The sequence below is a fragment of the Rhinolophus hipposideros genome (assembly GCF_964194185.1).
Source record: "Rhinolophus hipposideros genome assembly, chromosome: 19".
NCBI classification, from domain to species: Eukaryota; Metazoa; Chordata; class Mammalia; order Chiroptera; family Rhinolophidae; genus Rhinolophus; species Rhinolophus hipposideros.
The window spans coordinates 48,347,091-48,371,263 of NC_138065.1; the positions used below are offsets into that span (position 1 = coordinate 48,347,091).

Here is a 24,173-nt window from a genome sequence, read left to right on the forward strand (position 1 = left end):
AATGGGGGAGAGAAGCAGTACTGTCCTCCTAGATTTGTTGCTGGGCAGTGGAGAGGCATTTCGGAGAGGACAATGAGCAAATGCAGATTCAGAGGGAGAACACTGTCGTGCCTCGTTCATGGTCAGTGATGGACGTGGGCATTTACACCAGGGTTTCCAGCATCAGCACTACTGACATTTTAGGCCGATAATCCTGGGCCTAATACATAGCATGTTAGCCCCATCCCTGGTCTCTACCCATTACATACCAGCAGCACCCACTCCAAATCTAGACAACAAAAAATGTCTCCGGACACTGCCAAGTGTCTCCTGGGGGGAGCTGGGGGTGGAGGTGGCAAAATTACTCTCAGTGGAGGATCACTGATTTACACTAATTCCAATTTATACCTAATTAAATATATTTTATACCTAATTAAATATATTTTATAAATATATTAAATATATTTTATAAATATATTAAATATATTTTATAAATATATTAAATATATTTTATAAATAATTTTATACCTAATTAAATATGTTTTGGAAAGAGGAGGGAACATCTATGTACTCAGTTTATATTTGCTTTTAGAATAATTACTGTTGAAAGAAAGTTATCTTTTGGGGGTGAATAAAATTCTGTATGTGCTGGTGGCTTCATGAGTATCTACGACTGTCAAAACTCATCTAATTGTTCACTTTAGGTAGTTTATTGTCTGTAATTATATTTTCATAAAGTTAATTTTTTAAAAAGAAAGTTGCCTATATTCAATTATGGGTTGAAAGATCTCCTTACAAATTTGTATATATCCTTGGCAATTACACACACGTTTTAAATACACAGTTTCCTCTGTACGTTTGTGAGTGCCAACAATCTGTCTAGGTATTTGCTTTCCATAATGGCTTAGTAATTCATAGGCGTATTTCCGAAGAGAAAAACACTTCTATTGCTGTTTTGTGCCACCAAGTTTTAGAATCTATCATCATGCCCTAAAATAACTGCCAGTAAATTCAAGATAAAGAAAAGTTGCAAACGTGAAGACTGAAAAGGAGAATCAGCACTGGAAGAAAACGGAGTTGGCAAGGGTGGGGCTAAGGAGTCTGAAACCCAAATGGAATATCATTATATGAGTTTACATTTGCCCTTGAACTAATGCTGTACATCCGGTTTCAATGAAAAGTACACATCTCAGGTTTGCTCATCTCTCACGTCTAAGATCAAAATCCAGCTATCAGGAGACTTCTGTATTTAACAGTGCTATTTTCAGTTTTGTTTAGACTCTCATTCTGTCTGGTCCTGAAAGTAGCACACTTCAGATCTACTTCAAGAAATTCAGTTTAATCTGGCAAATCTGTATAGAAAGACGATTCTGGCTCTGTGAGTGAGTGTGATACTAGATTCCTGACCTCTCAGAACCATGCAACATCCCTGGGGAAGACTAAAATAGATTTTGATGGTCACAAGACAAGACAGAGCATGATAAATGCCCTCAGAATAGGGGGAAACAACTGTATTTTTCCTGCGAGTCTCAGGGAAGGCTTCTTATCATAGACATGGAACAGTGAAAGAGACCTTCAGTGGTCACGTGAGGAGATACACAGCTGGCTCTTATGGAAACTTGTAGAAATACAGATTCACAAGACACTACTCAGATCTTATTGATTGATTCAGAATTTCTAGAGTGAAGGGGATTAAGAAACCAGAATCTTTCAAAAGTTCTCCTAGTGATTCTAAGGATGGGCTAGGCTTTGGGAACTGCTGATTTTACAAATTCTCTACCCAAGGCTCGAATTCTTTGAACGGTGTTCCTTCAGGGTTTTGCTTAGCCGCTTCTGGAACCCTGCAAGCTCACCACCTCACAAGGCAGCCAGCCCTTCATGGAGAGTGTGAGTGTGTGGGCTTTTGATCATCAGAGATGACGCATGAGGCTCTTTGAGGCAAAGTAATGGTCAGCGATAATTAGAAAATAGAGGGAGATGATTTTGGAGAGGAACCTTGGTCTCCGAGAGGGAGGTCTCTTGATAGATCTGGGTCATCACTGGCATTAAAGAGCCTGCCAAAGCAGAATGGGTTGGAGATCAAAGAGAATGGCAGTTGGGAGAACCACTGGACGTTTAATCCAGGAGCTCAAGTGAGGAGTAAGAAAGACTTGGTCAGAGCAGTAGGAACTGCCAAGTGGAGGGAAGCTCGAGCCGTATCGCAGGGCTGCCCTCTAAAGCTTTACTGATTGTGGCCAAGGAAGAGTCAAAGCTGATTCTGGGGTTTGGAGATCCTGGAGTGGCCAAAACCTGAACCTGAACCAGAGGGTCATTAGGATCGAGCGCAGGTTGAGAAGGCCGATAGCAAATCAGCTTTTTGACATTTGCCATACACTGGTCTCCATCACCTCCCATTTTCCTCTGTCACCTGTGTCAGGGCAAGCTTAGTTAGGACTCCCTTGTATGCTTACAAGGGGACACAGAGTAGGCCCTCAAAATGTTTGGTGAATGCAGAGCCCTGTAAATATCTTCTCCTCATAGGATCCTCAGTTTGGGACCTTATCATTTCTCACTTAAATAATTTAAGCCCGAGGACTGTCCCAGCTGATACCGCTGTCTTTCTGTCAGTTAAAACAAAGTGCCCTTTCTGATTTTATGAATTAGAAAAAGTGGTCTTTTTCTGCATGGGTGCAGCCCTTTGTTTGAGACTTGGGATGCAGAGCACACCTTTGTGGGATGATCGGGACTCCCCTTCCCATAAGATGACTCCCCTCCCTCCCAATCCGGGATGGAAGGACTCCTGAGTGCAGGACCCTGCTCATCTCCTCAGCTGGCATCTTTGCTTTGGCTGCACTTCCTCACCCCTTGCCTGGCAGCCACTGCCCTTCCACACTCCCCAGGTGACCAAATTGGCTTCTGCTTTCTCCAAGATTTACTTGACTCATCTCAATGAAGCTTTCCTAGTCCTAACTCCAGTCTGAATGGGAATCTGCCCCCATGTGTCCTTCCAGTTGCACAGCCACTTGGAGCCAACACTTTCTTGGAGAATATGTTATACTCCGTCTTTCCTCCAGCACTGGTATGGAGGCAACTGGCTCATGCTGGTTGAGTGGACACATAGAGAGACCAATGAAAAGTACAAGTTTTACCACCACCCTCAAACCAACCAAGCAAACAACCACCACAACAAAAAACAAACGAAAACCCCAAACCCAAAAATCAAAGAAATGTTTTTGCTGCTTCCTAAACATGAGGCATTCTATGAGTTGTCAAAGCTTTATTATTTTCCATATTTTCCTGTAGTCTTGAAAGGGCTATTCATTTAGAGGTTAAAGATGTTTGGAAAGATAACTGTCTTGGAATGAAGTCTGAGGCTTCCATTCTAAGGCTGGTTTGCTCAGGTGCATGTGTGTATTTGGTCTTTGTGAGGCTTCAAAAAAAAAGAGTGCCCATTGATTCAGGTAACATACTTGGCCCCTTTAAAAACATGTCAACTTTGAAGATGGAGGGCTCTGTCTATCTGTCTGAGATTGAAATGCCATCAGAGATACACCTCTTGTGGTAATTTCATGTGTTTCAGATGCTAAACCAGCCCCTTGATGACTTTTGAAATGCGTACAGTCTATCCAAGGATCTTGCCTGGAACTTCCAAGCCAATTTATATGGATTTTTCTGTGTATGCACCCCCTTCCCACAAAGAATGTGAAGCAACTGTGAGAATGAGTTCAATGTAAAAAGAAACAAATGTAAAACATCACTTAAACTTCAACCAAAAATTGCAAGTAGGCACAATATGTAGGGGAGTAGGGGAGACCCTGTGCTTTCCCAGGAAGACGGAAAAGTGGCAATTCATTCTGTTGTGCAGCTCTCATTGTGTATAAGGAAAAATGGGAAAAATAGCAGTTGTCAGTGAGATGAGCTGCTGTTCGTGGCACTGGTATGCACTCTGTATTTTTGTTTTTCCATCCCTTTGGCGGTCATTTAAAAATATTTTCTGCTTTTCAGCATTAGTAGTTTTCACTATTTCTTCTTCAGGTGGTCTCTTCAGTTTCCAATAGCGTTTTAGGCTTTTCTTTTCTTTTCTTTTCTTTTTTTTTTTTTTTTTTTGCTGTGACTCTTTTAGTTTTTTAAAATAAATGAGTAAAGAGTTGCCAATTTTAATGTTTGTTTATGGCTGTTACACAAACTTTGGGCTGTACACACTGATTTTTCTTTCAATGTTTTTTCCTATACACCTTGTATGTTACACATACTTTGCTCATAGGAATGATCATTTTGAGATAAGTTTGGATGGGCCCTGAGTTTTGGTTTTTGCTTGGGGTCTATGATACTGCGTTTCAGTTCCCTTCTCTTTCAGACAAAAACTTCAATTTCTGAAGAACAATATGTTTTCCAAATACAAGGCATAAGGATGATCATGAGGGTATTACTTCATATTTTAGTTGATTAATACTGTAGTAATAAATGTACTTTCCTTTTCCCACAAACTGTTTTTCTTTTGAATATGCCTCATATCCATGTTTTATAAAACTAAGCTGCATATAACATCTCGTATTGTTGATATCAAAATATTCCTCCCTCCCTTCTTTCTTTAAACAGCTGTTGAGTGGCTGATGGGGAGCTCAGAGAAGAGACAGAATAATGTCTTAAATATCCCTATCCCAGCATTCTTAGTCATCAGCCCTGGGCTTACTACACACACACACAGTAAATATTTGTCAATCTGAGCTTAACTATATACATCATCTTACCATTTACTTCTGTAGAAAAGAGTAAGTAGTGTCTGTCCATCGGCAGAATACTCTTATTTTCCAAGTTCTGAGTTGCCCCTTGACTCCAAAGAAAGGAGCAACCTTTAAAGCTTGTTTGAATCTATTCATTTGTTCATTTATGCACAAATGAGGTTTGGGGAGAAGGTAAAGTGCAGGGAAGGGGAAACAGTCAGGATCCTCTTCTGCTTTGCTTTACACTAATCTTAACACTAAACTTGTCTGAAAGGATTAAATGAGAACAAGATTATAAGGCTGCAGAGCACCGTGTCTTGACACATAGATGTTCACAACATACTAGTTTATTCATTATAATGTAATGGGTTAAAACAAGAGGATCTCACTCCTTGATTTCTACACTGTCCTATTTTCTTCTTTTCTCTGTTTCGCTTCAAGAATGGTTGGTGTGTGCTTCCCCCTACCCCTCCCGAATCTGTATAATGGGTTCAATGCTTAGTTACCAGCATTTTCCTGAAATCTCTTCTGTGATTTAAGACATCTCAGGGCAGGGATAGATAAGTTCCTACATCAACGGATGATAATTTTTATCTCTATAAGTGACCCACAAATTGGTTACTGTTGCAATGAGAAATGAAGAAAATAGCACACTTTTATGACTGTCATTTCACAGTCACTCAAATCAGAACTGGAATGCCACAAAAACAACTCCCTGGTAGCCCAGAGAAGAAAAAAAAAAAGAAAGAAAGTAAAGGGGAAATTCAGATTAGTCACAAAGAAGTTCCCCCGCCTGCCTGCAAAAGTAGCAGCATTAAAACTGAGAGAGTCCGCTCTGCTCTTTCAATCGCCTCTTATCTCTGGTCCTGGGACCTGTGAATATTTTCTGATAGATACGCTTTATTTTGTCTTCATCTCCTTCTCTGCAAGGAAGAGGTCAGTCCGCCCTCAGATTTCCCTTTGCCACAGCTGTCCAATTTTTCTGAATCCAGATTGTGAAGATGGAAGGGGTCCAACCCCCAGATGAGAATGTGGGAAACGCACCAGGGAGGAGATTCCAGACAAAGAAGCTATTGTTGGTGACCTCCGTAATTCAGGGGCTGGGGCTGCTTCTGTGTCTCACCTACATCTGCCTGCACTTCCATACTTCACAGGTAAGATGCACCCTTGGGCACTTCGTTCCCACCAGCTTATACTGATTGCAGCTCCAACAGCTGCAAACGGTCACTTGGAAATGATCTGATGCCAAAATTGTTGAGTTCTTTTTATCTTTTCCCCTCAGTGATTGTAAAATATGGTCTAACACCATCCTGTCTTTCTTTTCCTTCCTTCTTTTCAGAAGTGGTGGTGGTGGGGCACAGTGGAGGTAGGGCCAGAATGCTGCTTCTGAATTATTCTCTTTTTTTTCTTTGCAATGCAAGAATCCTGGTATTTCTTTATGAGCTGTCACTTTGAAGCTTTGAGTCGCTCATATACTTGGTTTACCCATTCTGCTAGGAAATGTCTGATCAGGGAATTAATATAAAATGGAAATGAGAATGAGACCAGTTCCACTTTCCCATTGTATTCATAAAACTCATAGACACTCCGGGACATTTGCTCCTGCGTTTTGAAGAATGCTGAAAGTATTGATGTTAAGTTCTTTTAAATAGCCAACCTGTGTGTTTTAAAGACAGAGATGTGTGTGTTTGCGTGCGGGCACACACCTGGCCAAACATTTACCGCATCGACTTAATCAGATATTGATTCTCACAGTCATTCTCTACCAATCACAACTTACAGACATCACTCTGTCTTTTTTCCACTTTGTCCAATACAGTACATGGTGGGTGATCATCTTCCCAGTATGTCCCCGCCCCGCTTAATGAAGCTATTCTTTCCATTTTCCCTTCTCTTTATTCTAGTCCCTTTAACATTATTGTTTCTTATTTACTTGTCCATATCTGCAAACATGATTAGGTCTTTAAGGATGTTTTTGACTGTAGAAGACTCCACTGAAAAGCAAATAAATGTATAGTCTGCCCGTCTTTCCTTGTTGGGGCTAGTCTGATCATTCTTGTTTCTCTGGTGGGTTGCTTTGGCTTAGAAAAGTCTCTCCCTGGTGAAAATCAAACAATAAGAACTTTTATTTCTGATGGACATGTCACAGACCTGGTACCTCAAACGGGACCAGGATAAGATGAGTGCAGTCCTAGCCAATGCCCGGGCTTGCCCTTGCCTGCCGGAAATAGGGGTTGTTGGTGCAGAGAGGCTGGAGGGAGTGTGGTTGTGATCACTGTGCTGCAGAGAGGGCTCACGTCCCCAAATTCCAGATGGGTAGTCATTGTCATGCTCAGTGCACAGATCAGTGAGCACAACAATACACTCACCCTCTGCCATCACGCCACACCTTTCCTTCTCTATGCAGAACCCTTTTTCGTGCAATTAGAGTAGGCGATTTGGGAAGCTGGTGTGGGGGAGGCACAATGCGTCCATGGCAGGATGCCCAAGACGTAGAGCGGAATTAGGCACTTCCGAGAAGAAAAACCAAGAGAGTAATCAAAAATAGAAAAGCTGAGAGCATTCACCGGGTCTGAGAGCCCTCAGAGGGCTCTTTCAAACAACCACAGTGTTGCATGTTTCCTTACGCTGTGGAGCGATAAAAAGACACGGCAGATGGCCAAAATCCAGGCGCAGCTGGGGCTCTGAGCACAAGAGAGCAAAAGGGGAAATACGTACAGCCAGTGATGGCAGGGCCGCCCCAGACAACCAATACAGAGGGGATACTGAGGAGAAGGGCCCTTTCTGGCAAGTCACCCAGCAACTCAGTGACAGAGCCTGGAAGGAAAGCTGACGGCTGGTTTCCGGAACACTAGAATTCACGGTGAGCTTTCTCTGATCCTGGCACGGAAATGGAAGCAAAAACAGGAGGTACATTAGCCTAGTAGTTCAAGAAACGTGCTCTCATATACTCTGGATACAGAACTTTTGGAGCACAGATATATGAAATTCTTCACTTAATACTCATTTAAATTTTTTTCTCTTATTGCTAGCTAGACTGTTTTAGTTAACATGATTTCTTATACTCTTCTAGGACCCAGGCAAGCACAATGGTTTTTCCATTTATTAATAATTTCATACAGTTTATTAGGGAGAAAGATAGCATAGACAGATTGTGTGTTGTCTCCCTGGAACTTGATCAAATGGTGGTGGCAGCAGGGTGTGTGTTGTGTGTGTGTGTGTGTGTGTGTGTGTGTGTGTGTGTGAGAGAGAGAGAGAGAGAGAGAGAGAGAGAGAGAGAGAGAGAGAGAGAGAAAGAGAGAGAGAGAGAGAGAGAGATTGAGTAGCTGTTGAAAAATGGACATAGATTGGTAGCCTTTCTAAACTCATCGATATAATTATTTGGAATTTTGGTTGAAGGATGGGGTAGATGATGATGACAATGCAAAAGAAAATCTACTCTCATAAAACAATATTACAGTGATCTGTATGTGGGGTGAAATAGAGCTGAAATACTCATCATTTACCCAGTTAAGTTAGATGTCTTTTATAATAGGAGAAAGATATTTGGAGAATAATAATTTTTCCTTATTTTTCAGATTTAATTTTAGCCTTATAAAATAATTGCCTATATGGACGTCAAAACACAGGTAGAAATCTATTAAGCTCCATTTGACAGTGAACTTCCCCTTTAATCAAGTTTACTTAGTAAACTTTGTTTTCTCATCATTCAGTTATGTTATATTGACTTACGTGAAAAGCAGAAGTGTTTGCCTTTGAGATATCAGAGAAAAAAAAGATAGGCCTTACCCACTCTCATATAACTCACTTCCCTCTTTGGACTTTAATTTTCTCATGTGTAACATGAAGCTGTTGGATCAAATGATCAGAATGATCTCTGCCAGCTCAATATCCTGTGAGTATGTAGTTTATATATGTATTCGCAGAATGGTAAGAGGATTTGAGAAATACAAAATGTAAGTAAACAGATTTTTGTGTCTGAGCTTATGAATTCCTGGTTTTTAAGAAGGGACTGGAGGAAATCAAATTTGCACATATATATGTAATCTGCATGTATTTATATACCATGTGCATGTCTAAATAACCTATCCTGGGTAAGCAAAATACCATATTTAGGATGTGGAAAGAAGTGGGTGAGAAAAGAATATCTATGATTCAAGTTATTAAATTGAGTGCTCTGTCACCAAAAACAATATATACTGTTTGGATATTTAGTCCAGCTGCTATTTAAAGTATCAGGCTTCCAGCCTCAACTGTAACTTCAGCTGGGAACGATGGCAGAAAAAGCGCGGACGTGTAAGATCAATTTACAAATATAATTTATCAATGTGTCTCAGGGTTACTGAAGCCAGGCTCTTCCAAGATTTATAGCACCTTTATCATAGCACTTTATAGATATGAGGGCTTTTAGTGATAATTCTTCAACAAATCTCAGGAAATAGTTCACATTTTTACCGCTTTTACTGCTGGAAAAAACAGAAGTGGAGATCCTTGGAAAGTGAGCTGATTAGTTCTGTGTCAATGGTGGCAGAATTAGAATTCACAGTTTCTTGATGAAGTTTCAGGCTACAATTTGGACTTCTGCTTGTTTCGTATAGGGAGAAAAGGAGGCATGTTTGCCTGAAAAATCTTGTTTCAGATGAGCTCAATTTATATGTATCCCCATGTAACCTAACAAGTTTTTTTAGAAATTCTTTTTATGACAGACATGCAAAGAAATGATTTTCAATGCAATTGAATTTACATTTCATAAGCAATTCTATGGGAATGAAAAAGAAATGTCTGAAGTATTGAACTCATTTGTCATTAAGTATTCTGAGGCTCTTAAAGGAGGTACTAATAAAAATGTATAGAATCATTGGATTTTTGAGCAGGCATTAGCCATAGTCTGCTTCTAGATAAGAAAACACAAACCCAGAGAAGGTGAAAGCTGGGGGAGGAGGTAATGCTTCAGCTGATATTAGAAGGAGGAGTAGAAATTCTTTAAGTAGACAAGAAAGGTGGTGGTGGTTGGGTAGGGGGCGGAAGGTTTTCTGAGCAGAACAACAAATGGTTCAGAATGGTTGAAGTTGAGTGTTCCTAGGGCAAAATGGTGGAAGATAAAACTGAAAGGGTCTTGTGACTCATGCTAGGGAACACGCTTCCTTCCATTCTGTGCAAAATAAAATACAGGAAAAGTTACCCAAATTGTTGCTTCTCCAAATTTCGCTTCTCTTCTGTGGTCTACATATTGCACATGTAGAAAGTGAATCTACTCTCATGCAGCACTAGGGGGCGCAACTGTAAAACTAACCACTCTCAATGAGCTTAAAGAGAGCCTACTTCCTTTTCCTGAGGCGTTAAGAAAACTTTTCTCAGGAAGCCAGGTGCTCCCCCAAGTGTAAAAGGATGGGGGGCCTCATATTGTTCACTATTTACACAATGATGATATTTTGTAAATGAAATATTTCGACATACGTGCAAACCCAAGTACTCAAAATGGGACAGAAAAATATGGACTGGGATCATTCTGGAAAAGAGTCCATACGTACGCATATGTGGAAACAAACACACACACACATATAGAAGAGTTGGGAATGGAACTGGAAGGCTCTTGGTGTAGACCTAGGGAGATAATCTCCTGATTCCACTTCTCTGAGCTCAGCCCCTAGCTACTTGCATCGAGTGGACCTGCCTTACCTGGGAGCTGACCACCTGCCCTGCCAATTCTATGTTTTTATTACTATTAAAAATTACTGGGGTGACAATGGCTAGTAAAATTACATAGGTTTCAAGTGTACAATTCCATAATACATCATCTATATATCACATTGTCTGTTCACCAAACACCAGGGGTGCCAAAAAAATGTATACAAGTGGACACTTTGGTCAACATTACTCAAGCAGTAATTCACCATAATCAGAAAGGTCGGGACGCTGATGGTAACTACCTCGAGCACCTCTTGTAATTGCAGAAGACAAATGTGACTTGTTATCTTTTGTTATCGGTATATATTGAGTATTAGAATTTTAATAGTTTTTTCTTTTTTTAAAATGTGTATACATTTTTTTGGCACTCTCTATATATGGTGATGGAAGGAGAAGTGACTCTGGGAGGTAAACACACAATTCTATTAATAGCAATTGCTTTTGGGCCCTACATTCTTAGAGAACCTGTACTTTCCACCCATTCCAGGGATTCTGCATCCATGGAAAATGAACATTAATCTTCTTGAGTCATTTAGGTGTGAGGAACCATGTGCAATGTTGTTACTACTGTGTAGTGAGTGAACAGAAACAACTGAGTTATGAAGTGGGAAGGTTATTTTTCACAGTCAGATGAAATATATGGCGGCGTTAGGATGCAATTGGATTCCCCAACATCCTGTGGGTCATGTGTTCTGTTTGTAGCCACCCATACTTTTGAAACCCGTATCTTTTCAAATGAAGGTATTATTAAGTGGGTGCAAAAGTAATTGCGGTTTTTGCCATTATTTTTATTATTTTTTTTTACAAGACAAAAATTTAATGAAAATTGGTCAGTGGGTATATAATAATCCACAGGACTAAATAGTTACATGGGGATTGTGTTAGAAATTTAAAATAGCTACTGAATTAAGTGTTACATATCATCATCATCTGATTCGTCTTCTTCCTTCAAAGATTCCTTAGCATATTTCTCTGCTTCTTCCCTTATATCTTTGGGAACAATTTCATGCCTTCCTTTAGTTATTTCACCAACCCAGCTGAGCTCTAGTTCAAAAGCTTTATCCTTAACTTCATGGTGTACTATGTAAATTAGTTTTGCAACTTCTTTAACAACATCACGGCAGGTCATTTCTTTCATCTGAAGCTTTTCTATTTCTGTTTTTGCAGCTTGCTTGGCTTTGCCAATAGCACAGCCCCAATAACCATATGATGGGTCAGTCGTGTAGAGTTGTGCACCGTCATTCACACTGTAAGACCCTAACATGAAACTGCAGCCAAAAGGTCTAACAGCACTATAGAGTGTATATGCATGTACATACTCTGTCTGCCAGATGTTTTAGTGGAATGTTATAGCCAAAGTTAGATGTAAAGTTGGAAGCTTCTTCTCTTGCAATGTCTGCTAAAGAACGAGCATCTGCCAACAAACCTGCTACCGCCATTCCAACATGTCGATCAACGTTAAAAAGTCGTTTGTTGGAACCTTCTTCATAAAGTTTAGAAAGGACTAATTTTTCTATCCCAAAGACAACGCCATCTTTACATCTGATTCCAATAGCTGTACTACTGTTTTCCACAGCCTTCACAGCATATTCAACTTGAAAAACTCTTCCATCAGGAGAGAATGTAGAGGCTGACAGGTCATACCCAGTGCCAATTGAACTCATCCTGCTAAAACCAGCGGACCGCGTAGGGCTTCCAGGCCTAATGTGCCCCCTCTCGCCATTATTTTTAACCCTTTAAACCACAATTACTTTTGTACCAACCTAATAAAACACTTCCTTATACAAAAACATAAAACACCCTCTTAAACTTTGTGGGGAGTCACTGACGTGTAGAACAGCATACTCCAGACCAGAAACTAGACGGCTCTGGTTCAGTCCAGTCTTTAACCTCCTGATCCTGGGTAAATTCCCTGAAATTCCCCGAGCATCAGTTTAATCATTTCTAAAATTGGAATTTGATTGTTGTGAGGAGCAAATAAATGTGTTCCAGAGCTTTGGAAATGCTGAAATGATTATTATTCATGGACACGCTTCCACAAGCACGCTGCCACTAAAACGTTTACCTTGGAGCACGTACACACATTTGCACACATGTACACACCATAACTCAAATCTCAGAAAGCATATCACAGGCTTAACCTTAACTTCATGGACCTTGACTTCCGTACTATAATTTTTAGGATTAAAAAACCCCTTGGAATAACTGTAGCATTTTTGACATAGATTTCTTTCTTTTTTTTTTTTAACTGACATAAATTATTTTAATAAATTAATGAAGGAGGAGAAAGGATACAGTTCTCGTACAAAAGAATTCCAAATACTACATGTTGACATGCCTCCTTCCAAGAGTGAAGCTTGATACACGCCCCCTTGAGTGTGACAGGGATTGACTCACTTCCAAAAAAACACAGAAAGGGAAAAAGAGTAAATTTGTTTGTGTGTGTTTGTGTGTGTGTGAGTGTGTGTGTTACAGCCTAGTGTAAAATATATTTCTTATATATTTGACATAGATTTCTAATTGAGAGTTCATGGCTGCATTGGACAACAGTGGAAGGATGAAAGGGAGAATTTACTAGGGCATAAAGTGTTATTACGTTTAGTGTCTGGAAGTGATTCAGAGAACTAAAATTACACTTAGAACACATGGCTCAGGCTGTTTCTATTGTCCCCCACTTTGATGTGTTTTATCCAATACTCCAATGACTTGGCTGCCAAATAGGGCAGAAAATTATATTTAGAAGAGGGCTGTGGTCTGGTTCACAATACTAGAAACATTGGGAATGTGACTGGCATACAGTAGTTCCCCCTTATCCACGGTTTCGCTTTTCCAGGTTTCAGTTATCCATGGTCAACTACGGCCCCAAAATATTAAATGAAAAATTCTTGAAATAAACAATTCATAAGTTTAAAATTGCAATCATTCTGAATAGTGTGATGAAACCTCACACTGTCCTGCCGGGATGTGAATCATCCCTTTGTCCAGCATCTGCACAGCTGGAGATGATTTGGCTCTTAGTCACTTAGTAACTGTCTCTGTGATCAGGTCTACTGTTGCGGTATCACTGTGCTTGTGTTCAGTAACCCCTATTTTAGTTAATGGTCCCAAAGTGCAAGAGTAGTGATGCTGGCAATTTGGATATGCCAAGAGAAGCTGTAAAGTGCTTTCTTAAGTGAAAAGGTTTGTATGTATGTATGTATAGGAAAAAATATAGTGTATATAGGGTTCAGTACTATTTGCAGTTTCAGGAATGCACCTTAGGTGGGTTATTCATTTGTATAAATTTGTCTAGCTTTGGTATCATGTAAATGCTATTTAAGAATATATTCTGACAGAAAAATGGACAAATAGACCCACAACGTTTTCTTGATTCTTCTGATACTAATTTAATAAGAGCTTGTGGGTGGAAAAGTGTCCTTCCCAAAGGGTTGCACTGTACATGTGGGGAACTGAGGGGTCCAATGAGTTTAAATGATGGACCCTAAGGGCTGGGTTTCCCTGGAAGCAGCCACAACAGGAGCTTAGAAGACCAGAGAAGCCATCAAATGAAGGTCAGGGTGAAAAGGACACTATTACAAAAATGATAACAAGCATCAAAATAATCATTAAGGGAAAATATAAAAACCTTTGTGGGTTGTAATAATAAATTGTTAAATATGTTTTTTACAGTTCAGTAACATATCAGGTTGGGGCAAAAGTAATTGCAGTTTTTGCAATGATTTTTAACCTTTTAAACCGCAATTACCTTGCACCGACCTAATAAAATACATTTTGAATTACTTGTGTGCTGAGGGCTTAATGTTTTTAGCTTCCAAGTTTCCTAAAGGTCTTAATCTGGCCCTGCCTTTGGTGCGATGAAGGCTGGGAGCTCAAAGCTCTTTTTTGGGGGATGACTGAGAGATATCACTCCTGGTCTTACCTGCAGTAACCATTCCTCATTTTTGCATATCTTTTCCCCACTTTTGTCCTCACTTCTTTACTATGATCCTGGAGGAAGATTGACAGATATTTGTGCGCCGTTTCACAAGGAGGAAGTTTGAGATATGAGACCCTTGTCTAGGTTTATATAAATAGGTTAGAAATTAAGACTAGGTCTACATTCTAGTCCTGTCTCCTTTCTCTTGGCCATGACCCCAGGACTCTAAGCTTTAAGAATTTTGGCTGCCCGTTTTAAAATTCGTTTTCTTTTCTGACACTGGTTGTTTTTGAAGGAAAGTTAAAGGAAAGATTTATGACCTGGTATAGAAGGAAGAAATATTATTTTTTTTTTTAAAAAAGGATATAAATCTACTTACAAAATGTAAATAACACGATCAATGAATCTTTAATAATCACATAATACTTTAGGGATTATTTTTATAAAACAAGGCATAGCTAGTGTGATATATTCATAGAAGACAAAGGGGACCTGGATTTGGGCCGTAGCTCATCATTTATATAGTCTGAGCTTTATTTTTCTATATCATCTATATCTATATGTGTATCATCTATATCTCTCGCTATCTATAGAGATAGATACATATACAGTAAGAGGATTTGACTATATCATATCCCGGGGTCTTTCCAGTTCTATCAGACTGAATCAGAGATTTACTTTCATGTGATAGTGTGATTTGAACACTCTATGCAAATACCTATCCAACCATGTAAAGGTTCTTTTCTGGACAACTTCTGGATATTTTGAGATATCTCTGAATATTTTAACAACTGTCTAAAACCTAGTATTTTAATCTAGTTCAGTATTGATGATGAAAATAATTCAAAATAATCTTGGACTCTCAGACAAATGCTTTCATTAGGGTAAATATCGGAAATTTTTATTTTATCCACATGCATAAACATGGTCTTTTTATATCAAGAAAAGCAAAATCCTGAGATCTTCTCCAGACACTAAGAAAATGGGCAATATCAAAGGTCCCAGAGGATTTCCATGTAAAGATAAGCTATAGAATAAAGCTTCTTCAATCTGGCAAAAATGAAATGCAAACATCTGTCAGTCTACATGCCAGAATCAAAGTACAGCCCTGAAGTCTGAATGAGATGGTCTCAGAAGCATTAGTGTACAAGAAGTCATCTTCTAGTTGAACCTTATATTTTACAGATGAAGAAATTGAGGCTCCCAGAAATGAAGGGTTTCAACTGTGGCTCTCCAATCTGGTACAATTTTTATGCCACGTGAATAGTTATTTTTCTCCCCATTCAAATTCGGAGTGAGGAGACACTGCTATGAGGATTTCATTACTGTTTCATTCCATTTCCACGTAGTAATGGCTATCCCTCAGAGAAGCCTCTTCAGTGCCAAGCTTGGAGGACAGAAGTTGCCACACACAGAAGACTGACAAAGACGTAGTCTCACCATGACCTCATCATGAAAGCACACAAGGGAGAGCCCAGAGTTCAGGCTTCCCTCCTGGGTTTGAGGGCTGTCGTAAGTGAACCCAAGAAACCAGGAACAACAGAGTCCCCAGAAATGGACGGACATTCTTGGTGGATAGGACAAGGGAAGCAAGGATTTTTGAATGCTTACCATGCACCGAGTAAACTGCTGCTAGGTGCTTTCACATATATTATCTTATTTAAACTTCACAGTCATCTTCTGGAACATTCCAACAACAATATGCCTTTTTTTCACAGGCCTGAAAGCTAAAGCTCAGAAATGGCAGATAACGTTTCCAATTTCACAAAACTAGAGAAGTCATAATTTGAATTGAATCTGACTCTCAAGCCTGTGCAGTCTGCCTTGTCCTACCACGCTCAAGGGCAAAGAGATGAAAGAAAATGGTTGGCTAGAGCATAAGACACAGACAGGATATGTGTGGCAATAAAGCTTGACAAGGATGTTGGAGCTGGGTGATGGAGGACCTTTAATTGGGTACTGTGGGGAGCAGTGGGGTTAGGCAACATGAAGTAACCAGGTATGGAGGATGAGGGGAAAAGTTGTGGCAGGGCAGGGAGCGAGAGGAAGGACCATTTATTTTATTTCACAATATTGTTTAGACTTGACGACTAGCTAGAGACTTCTGAGAATGTGCACATGTCTAATGCTGGGTAACCTTTAGGAAAAGGAACAGAAAACCTCAGCCTGGAGTTCCAGTAGATCTACCCCCGAGAGGAAGTGCTTTCCTTGCTGCCTCTCAGTGTTTTGGTCTTAGAGAATATTCTTCGGGTCACTAACACCCTTATTTCATCAGCGCACTTCAAAATGTTAGGAAATGTCTTTGAGCTGCAAAAACCATTTGGAGATTTTGCAAAGTGAGTCAAATAATCCAATCACAAGGGCTTTTTAGATCAGAGAGCTTGTCGGCGAGGGGGTGGGGGGTGGGGAAGCTTCATTTTTTTGCCTCTTTTATTAAAACTGACTTAGAGTTGCAACTTCCAAAATCTGGATCAAGTATAGTTAGTGCTGAAAGGGATGCCGGTGCTCTCCCAGTCATTCTTAAAAATGAGAAAACCATTGTCTACAGAAGTTACGGAACTTGCTTAAGATGACACTGTCTCCACCTGGCTGTCATGAGAACCCAGGTTGCTGCCTGCTGAGCCCTGCGCTTCCCCACAGGTTGCTTCTGACTTTCACAAGACAGCCATTTTATGCCGGGACCAACCAGCTCAGAGAGCAGTGGGGGCATTTACTTTCCCTGGGGATTAGGGGGCAAGAGTAGGGAGGCCTTCTTCCTGAGCTTTGCATATAGGATACCAATTCAGCACTAACCGTTCACAGTGGGGTAGAGAGAGCCAGACACTTCTCAGTTAACTCAGGTCAATGCTGCTGTCTACACGCTCACCACTGAAGTGTCAGGGCTCAGAAAGGCTCTCCCTCTTTCCTCTGCTGCCTGTTGGTTTCCGCTTTGTAAGGCTTGTGATTTCACTTCTAAGGGAAGTCAGGGGTTCCTTGTCTGCGTGGGCAGTCGCCCGTGGAATCCACTTGACTACAGCTGCCACTGTGCCAGGAGAATGGGAGGCAGGGATTCCACACCCCAGGGCATAAAAACAAATCCCTTCCCACACCTTCCATCAGGATATCTCACCCAAAAAAATCCTGTGGGAAGAGCTGTTGTTCTTGGCAGGCTCAATAGGCAGTGTTTTTTTTTGTTTTGTTTCTTTTTTCTTTTTTCCCCCCCGTCTACTTTTTTTCATAGGTAATATAAATATATGGTACAAAATTTAAAAAAATATACAAAAGTAGACCATGAAAAGTGAGGGTCCCTCCCACTCTTGACTTCAGGCTTTCAATTCTTTTCTCCAGAGGCAACACTTGCAACCAGTTTTTTAGTGTATTCTTTCTGATAGATTCAATGCCCATACAAACATTTATTATTTTTTAACACATAGTAATATGCTTTACACATGATTCTGCCTTTTGCTTTTTCACTTCATATAGTTTGGGTTTTGCTCCATATTGAACTTCTTTGTTCTTTTAACTACCAAATTACTATGGACATTTTATCTACCAGGCTTCCTCTCTTTATTGTTTTACTTTTTTCTTGCTGTTGAATACTCTCGGTTCAATTTAGGTTTTTCGGGCTGTTAAAGGAAGGGGAAAACCCAGTACAGAAAAAAACAACACTCAAATCTACTGAACTCTGAAGGATTTGACCAGATTTTATTGCCTGTAGCAGCGTGAAGCATCCAGAATGCACTCCCAGTGCATTGTGGGAGTCTGTGGCCATGATGGATGGATCGGTCACAGACTTTTCCACGAGGGGATCTCTGACTGAATGCATTTCTTACAAGATGACATGCTCTGTTATCTAAAATGGGAAATTGGGGCTCAGGGAGCCAAAACAGTGTACCAAACAAGAGTTCGGCTAAAACGAGGACAGATCTTAGATGCTTGCACAAAAGAGCAGAATACGCCTGACTTATCTTAAGAGATGTTACAGAAAAGCAAGGGGGCCAGGTAGGAAATCTGGGTCTAATATTTATAGAAAAACAGCAAGTCTTGTCAAGTCGCTCCCTCTACAGGCTACTACAATTTCTGTTTCATAGGATGACTTGTGGCATTTGTTCACTTTTTTTGTCCTAAAATTATATCCATGTTTTGTCTTTCAGGTGCCATCTCCATACCACGCAAGTATCACAACACAATTTACCAGTAAGTACTGTCAAAAGTTTAATTGATTTATATTTTTAAAAGAGTCTTCTCTCCAGTCTCTTAATTTCCTCCAGAACACAAGATCCCTCCCTTTCCTAGGAATCATTAAATCCTGGAATTGCTAAAGCCTACATATTGTTTTCATTAGGGACAAAGAAGGAGGGTATAAAGAAGAAAAGGGGGGGGTAAGTAAATACCAAACCAATGCTTGTCACTGTTTTAATTACTTTATATGCCTCACTCAGTCTTCCCAAGAACCCTTTCAGTGGGAATTATTCTCATATTTTACGTATGGAAATGAAGGCTTTACTTCTTACAAGTCTGTCTGATTGTAGGGTATGTCATTTCCCACTAATTCTATTGTGTTTCCCCGAAAATGAGACCTAGCCAGACCATTAGCTCTAATGCGTATATTGGAACAAAAATTAGTGTAAGACCTGGTCTTATTTTAATGAAACACCTGGTATAATATATAACATACTATACTATACTATAATGTAATGTAATATAATATTAGGTTGGTACAAAAGTAATTGCAGTTTTAATTATTTTTAATCTTTTAAACCGCAATTACTTTTGTACCAACTTAATAATACCAGGTCTTGTATTAATTTTTGTTCCAAAAGATGCATTAGAGTTGATGGTCCGGCTAGGGCTTATTTTCGGGGAAACACGGTAGTACAGCACAAGATTTCACCTTCATGAAAGTTGGGGGAGGCCCCCGATATGAAGGCAAGGTGACACTTTATCTGTCATGAGACCAGGATTTCCATCCATGGTTAACACTACAAAAGCCACGAGTCGTTTCTCTAAGGCCATTTATTTGTTTAGTAAGTTCTGAGCCTGACGGGAAGTATATCTTGCCCTCCGTAAGTGGTCCTCATTTTCAATTCAAAGTCTGTCCCCTGGGTCTGGTACAAAGCAAGAATGACTGAATTGTGTCTGGCAGTGGGGACCTACTCTTTCCTGTCACCAAGGGACACGGGCCAGAGTGGGGAGTCTGAGATGTGGTTGTTTGGCCATTCAGGATGATATTGGGCATGAATGAAAATAAAAGAAATTCAGGCTTTTTGGCTGATACTTGGAATGGCTCCACACAAGGGTCTCAAAGCCATCTCAAAGGGTCTCTGTGTCCTCCTCTGCCTCCTTTTCCTTCTTTTGTGGCAGCAACTCTTCCCAAAGAATCTTCCAGGAAAAACTAGCAACAAAAAGGTAGAAGGGAAAAGCAGGTCTGCAGTCAGGTCTGTGGTCTTGAGCTGGTCCACTTGCTTCCTACTGAGCAGAACTTGAGCCCACAGACATACTGTGTACAGTGGTGTCACGAAGCCACTGTGTTTAAGTGACTATGAGCAAAGGTCAGTAAACGTTGTCGTGTAAATGTCCAATGCCTGGGGTATGTTAAAAATTTGCATTTCATGGTGGGGTGGGGAGAGAGAATAGGGAAGAATTCAAGGCAATTTTAGGTGGTGTGTGGGACTAGGCAAGAGGCATTCCCACCACCCTTTGCACTAGTCTAGCCTTTGATCCCAAAAGGAAGCACTAAACTGAAGTTGCCAACCCCTCCTGCTTTTGAAAATCAGGGAAAACTCCAAGCTCCATTTCCTGCGATATGTCTGCTGTGCCAACTGACAATTGCTATCGTCTTTCAGCTTTTGAATCACAGCCCCCTCAGAAACCCTCTGGGCTATGAGTAGTAGCTCTACTTCCTCTTCTGTCCCATAGGTAAAGCTGAGTCCAGCCCTCACGTGGAAACACAGTGCTCTCCTCCTTTCATTCTTCTCAACATCTCTCCCTATCACTTTTCTTCATTTGTTTTGGATGTATTGGAAGGTTGTTGCCCAAAGCGGTGCTAAGGAATCATTCTTTTCTTTTTCCCCTTCTTTTTAGGGTGTGACAAAGAGAAATGCTTCATTGTCACACACCCACGCAAGGAGCAGACCATGAAGGTGCAAAACAACTCAATCATCATCAACTGTGATGGGTTCTATCTCATCTCCCTGAAGGGCTATTTCACCCAGGAGATCAACCTCAACTTTCTTTACCGGAAGAGTCGGAAACCCCTCTTCTCCCTGAGCAAGGTCAAATTTGTCAACTACATCACCGTGGCCTATCTGCGTTACAAGGACAAAGTCTCTTTGAATGTGACCACTAACAGTACCTCCTGGGAAGACACCCAGGTGAATGGTGGGGAATTGATTCTCATCCATCAAAATCCTGGTGGATTCTGTGTCTACTGAGGACCTGATGACCACACCTAAGCCAGGCACCAAGTATGAATGCCAGACTGGGGGTGGACAGGACACAGATTCTTCCTTGGGGGTGGAGATCTTGCCCCAGCTCAGCCCCCGTAGATGGCCACACAGGATGTGACCAGAAGAAGATTCCCCCACCTCCACTCAGGGATATTTAAAACTTATTTTACATATCATTTAACTTTATTTATCCTCATGTCTTCTAAATTACCTAGTCCTCATCCCTCATAATTGCCTCAAGCCTATAAGGATAAATGAGTACGTGCCTCTTCCTTAAGCCACGTTGTTTCTATTGGTCAGGAAATTGTCATAATAAACTTTCTTTATTGAAAAAGACACTGGACTTCCATTTGCTGAAAATGTGACATCTGGCATTGTCAAAATGAAGAGGACCAAGGAGAGGGACTATGAATCTGCCAAAGATGGTGTGGACCTATGCCAAAGCTGCCTCTCCAAGATGGAACTCATTGCAGTTTGCCTGTTGCCTAAATACCTCTCATTTGGTGAAGTTCAAAAGGAAAATCAACTTGTGAACAGCTCTCTGGACTTGATACAGATAGGCGGCTAAGGAATACTCTGGGCTCTGTCTGGGCTTTCTCCTTTACCACGTTGCTTTCCCAAGCAAATGTTCTGAGTTGAAATTTGTCCTTAAAAAAACAAAAAAAATCCTGGGGATGTGATGCTGTGAAAAATCTACTGGGTGATTTAAGGAAACTGATAGAGGTTTTTCTAAATTGGAAAAGTGAGAGAATTATCTTGAGCACACAGGAGAGCAGTGAAACAGGACCTCTCAGGGTAAAAGTGAGAAAGAATTTACACAGTCTGGGAAGGAAAACATTCTTTGCCATTGTTAGGCAAATGTTCAAATGTGCACCCTCCTGCTAATGCTAATACACACTCAGCCCCATGCCTTGGACGCGTACACCATCATGTTGCTAGTTTCACAAATGAAGCAACTGTGTTATCAAATGCAACCTCATGTCAAAAGTCATCGAGAACCTATGGTATCTTATGAAAAACAATGATCTCTGTCTAGAAACACCATACTTGAGACTAGAAGGACCTATAATCAGCCAATGCCAAGGCTTTGAAGGGAAAACTATCCCCTGATATTTAAATGTCCCTCTTGAAACATCAGACTTACGGCTTTGTAGACAAATATGATTTTGTTCGTAAGTCAAATTTCTAGATGATTTGTAGGTTCTCAAAGTTTTGATGAAAAATTTTTTCATGGTAGCCAGAGTTTCCCTGCTCTTTTAAATAGAGAGCACAAAGTAGCATAGACTTTTTCTGGATGATTCTGTGCCATCACAGTGATTGCCCTGTGCTCTGATACAATGATATTTTTAGGATCTCCAGAAAAATGGAAGGCAGTTTGTCCCCACACTAAATGGTCTCAGTCACATTTGCATTTTTCTTCTACCATTGTTTCCCATCTCCTCCTTTGTGTCTGTCTGTCTCCAATGACATTCCCGCCCTTCCGTTTCAATCTGTTGTGGAGACATAAATAAATGCTAAGTACAAGGAAGCTAATTAAGAGAAATTGTGCATAAGGAAAGAGTCACCGAGCTCTAAATGATGGCCAAGGCACTCACGTGATCATGATCCCAACCACAGGGAAACATTTATGGAGGGAAACATTTGCGGACCAGGCAAATGTCCTGGTGTTACATGAATTGTTCTGAGAAAGATATTCTGTAAATCTGTCTTGACTACTCAGAAGATTTAAATATGAATGTGTGTGCATGTGTGTGTGTGTGTGTGTGTGTGCGCGCGCGCGCGCTCGTACGCGCGTGTACTTTTTGTTGTTGACTGTGGTCTGCAAAGTTGATATTACTCAATGAGTGATATCTTATAAGTACATGTTTATCACTATAGATAGTATTTAAGAAAACGTATGTTTACTTTTTTAAGTTTGGAATTCCTGACCATATTTTACCTGGACATGCACATTCCAGGCCTAAGCATAACTGTTCTGTTGCTTATCTTTGGTATCATGGCTCCTCCTCACATGTGGCCACACCCGTTGGGTACACATGGCCTACTCTTCCCATGATGGCTGCCTTCAGCTATACAGAGAAATATTTCTGCCGTGCACCAGCCTCACTCCCCCCACCTTCCACCCATCAAAATACGCATGTGCCCTTTAAGTCATTCCTTCAAAGGGATATTAACTTTTCTCTGTACACAACAGAGTTCTGTGGAAAGAGAACTGATTGAGTAGTCCGGAGACTGGAATTCGGATTTTGACTCAGTCACTAATTAGCCAACTAACTTTGGACAAATCCCCATTTTTCAATCCTGCTTTCTCCTCTTGTTAAATGATTACTTTAGAATCTTAGGTTCACAGTGCTAATGGTGTATGTACATACCAAGTGTCTGGTGTATTGGTTGCCATGAGTCAAGATGTTTATCCTCCTCTTTTACCATACGGAACTTTTATTTTTTTTTTCTTGGACAAGCTAACAATCTTCCCTCAGCCTCCTTGGTGATTCCTTCAAGAGCAGTTAACCGTTGTTACTTAGTGACTATCTATTTAGGGAATGGTTTAAGGGGTTCCTATCTTGATCTAAATCATAATTTGTTCTTAAGCACACTGGGCAGGTCCCTTATTTTAAGCCCTAATTTTGTATTTAGTGCTTTCCTGGCTCTCAGAGAGTATTAATATTGATATTAATAATATAGTTAATAATAATATTGATATTTACATGGAAACAAATAAAGGATCTCAGAATTCACTACTGGTTAGAGTGTTGGAGTTTTTATTTATCCTTCTCTTCCTTTCCTTGGTATGATCAGCTAATTCCCTGATGAGGGCAAGCTTTTGGATTTCCTATCTGCCTCTAATTTCAGCCATCAGAACTACGTTCCTCACACCTGTTAGAATGAGTATCATCAGTACGACAAATGTAATAACAAGTGTTGAAGAGGCTGTGGAGAAAAAGGAACCCTCACACACTGCTGGTAGGAATGTAAATTGTTTCAGTCACTACGGAAAACAGTATGAAGGTTCCTCAAAAAATTAAGAATAGTATTACCATATGACCCAGCAATGTCTCTCCTGGGTATCTGCCCAAAACGTCTGAAAACATTTATCTGTAAAGATATATGTACCCCGATGTTCATTGCAGATTTATTTACGGTGCTCAAGACATAAATACAACCAAAGTGTCCTTCGATCGATGATTGGATGAAGAAGATATGGTACATATACACAATGGAATATTACTTGGCTGAAATACTGCCATTGTGATAACATGGATGGATCTTGAGATTATCATGCTAAACAAAATAAGTCAGAGAGAAAAAAGTCGAGAATCATATGACTTCACTTATATGTAGAATATAAAACTGAAAGCAACGAAGGAACAAGACAAACAAAAAAACAAAAACTCATAGACACAGACAACAGTTTAGTGATTACCAGGTGGTAAGGGGGGAGGAGGTGGTAGATGAGAG

The 24,173-nt window shown here is 40.3% G+C and overlaps 1 protein-coding gene and 1 pseudogene across 2 annotated transcripts; one reads left to right on the forward strand and one right to left on the reverse strand.

Annotated features, from left to right (window-relative positions):
• Positions 1 to 5,683: 5,683 nt before the first annotated feature.
• TNFSF4 (TNF superfamily member 4) lies at positions 5,684 to 23,448 on the forward strand (the record flags this gene model as incomplete). The annotated part of the gene is made up of 3 exons (XM_081080346.1): positions 5,684 to 5,836; positions 18,420 to 18,462; positions 20,350 to 23,448. The coding sequence occupies 3 exons, from the start codon at positions 5,684 to 5,686 to the stop codon at positions 20,697 to 20,699; spliced, it is 546 nt and encodes a 181-aa protein (XP_080936472.1). The 3' UTR covers positions 20,700 to 23,448.
• Positions 11,284 to 12,034, reverse strand: LOC308510660 (proteasome subunit alpha type-3-like; annotated as a pseudogene). The gene has a single exon. The product of its transcript is annotated as a proteasome subunit alpha type-3-like (transcript).
• Positions 23,449 to 24,173: the final 725 nt, after the last annotated feature.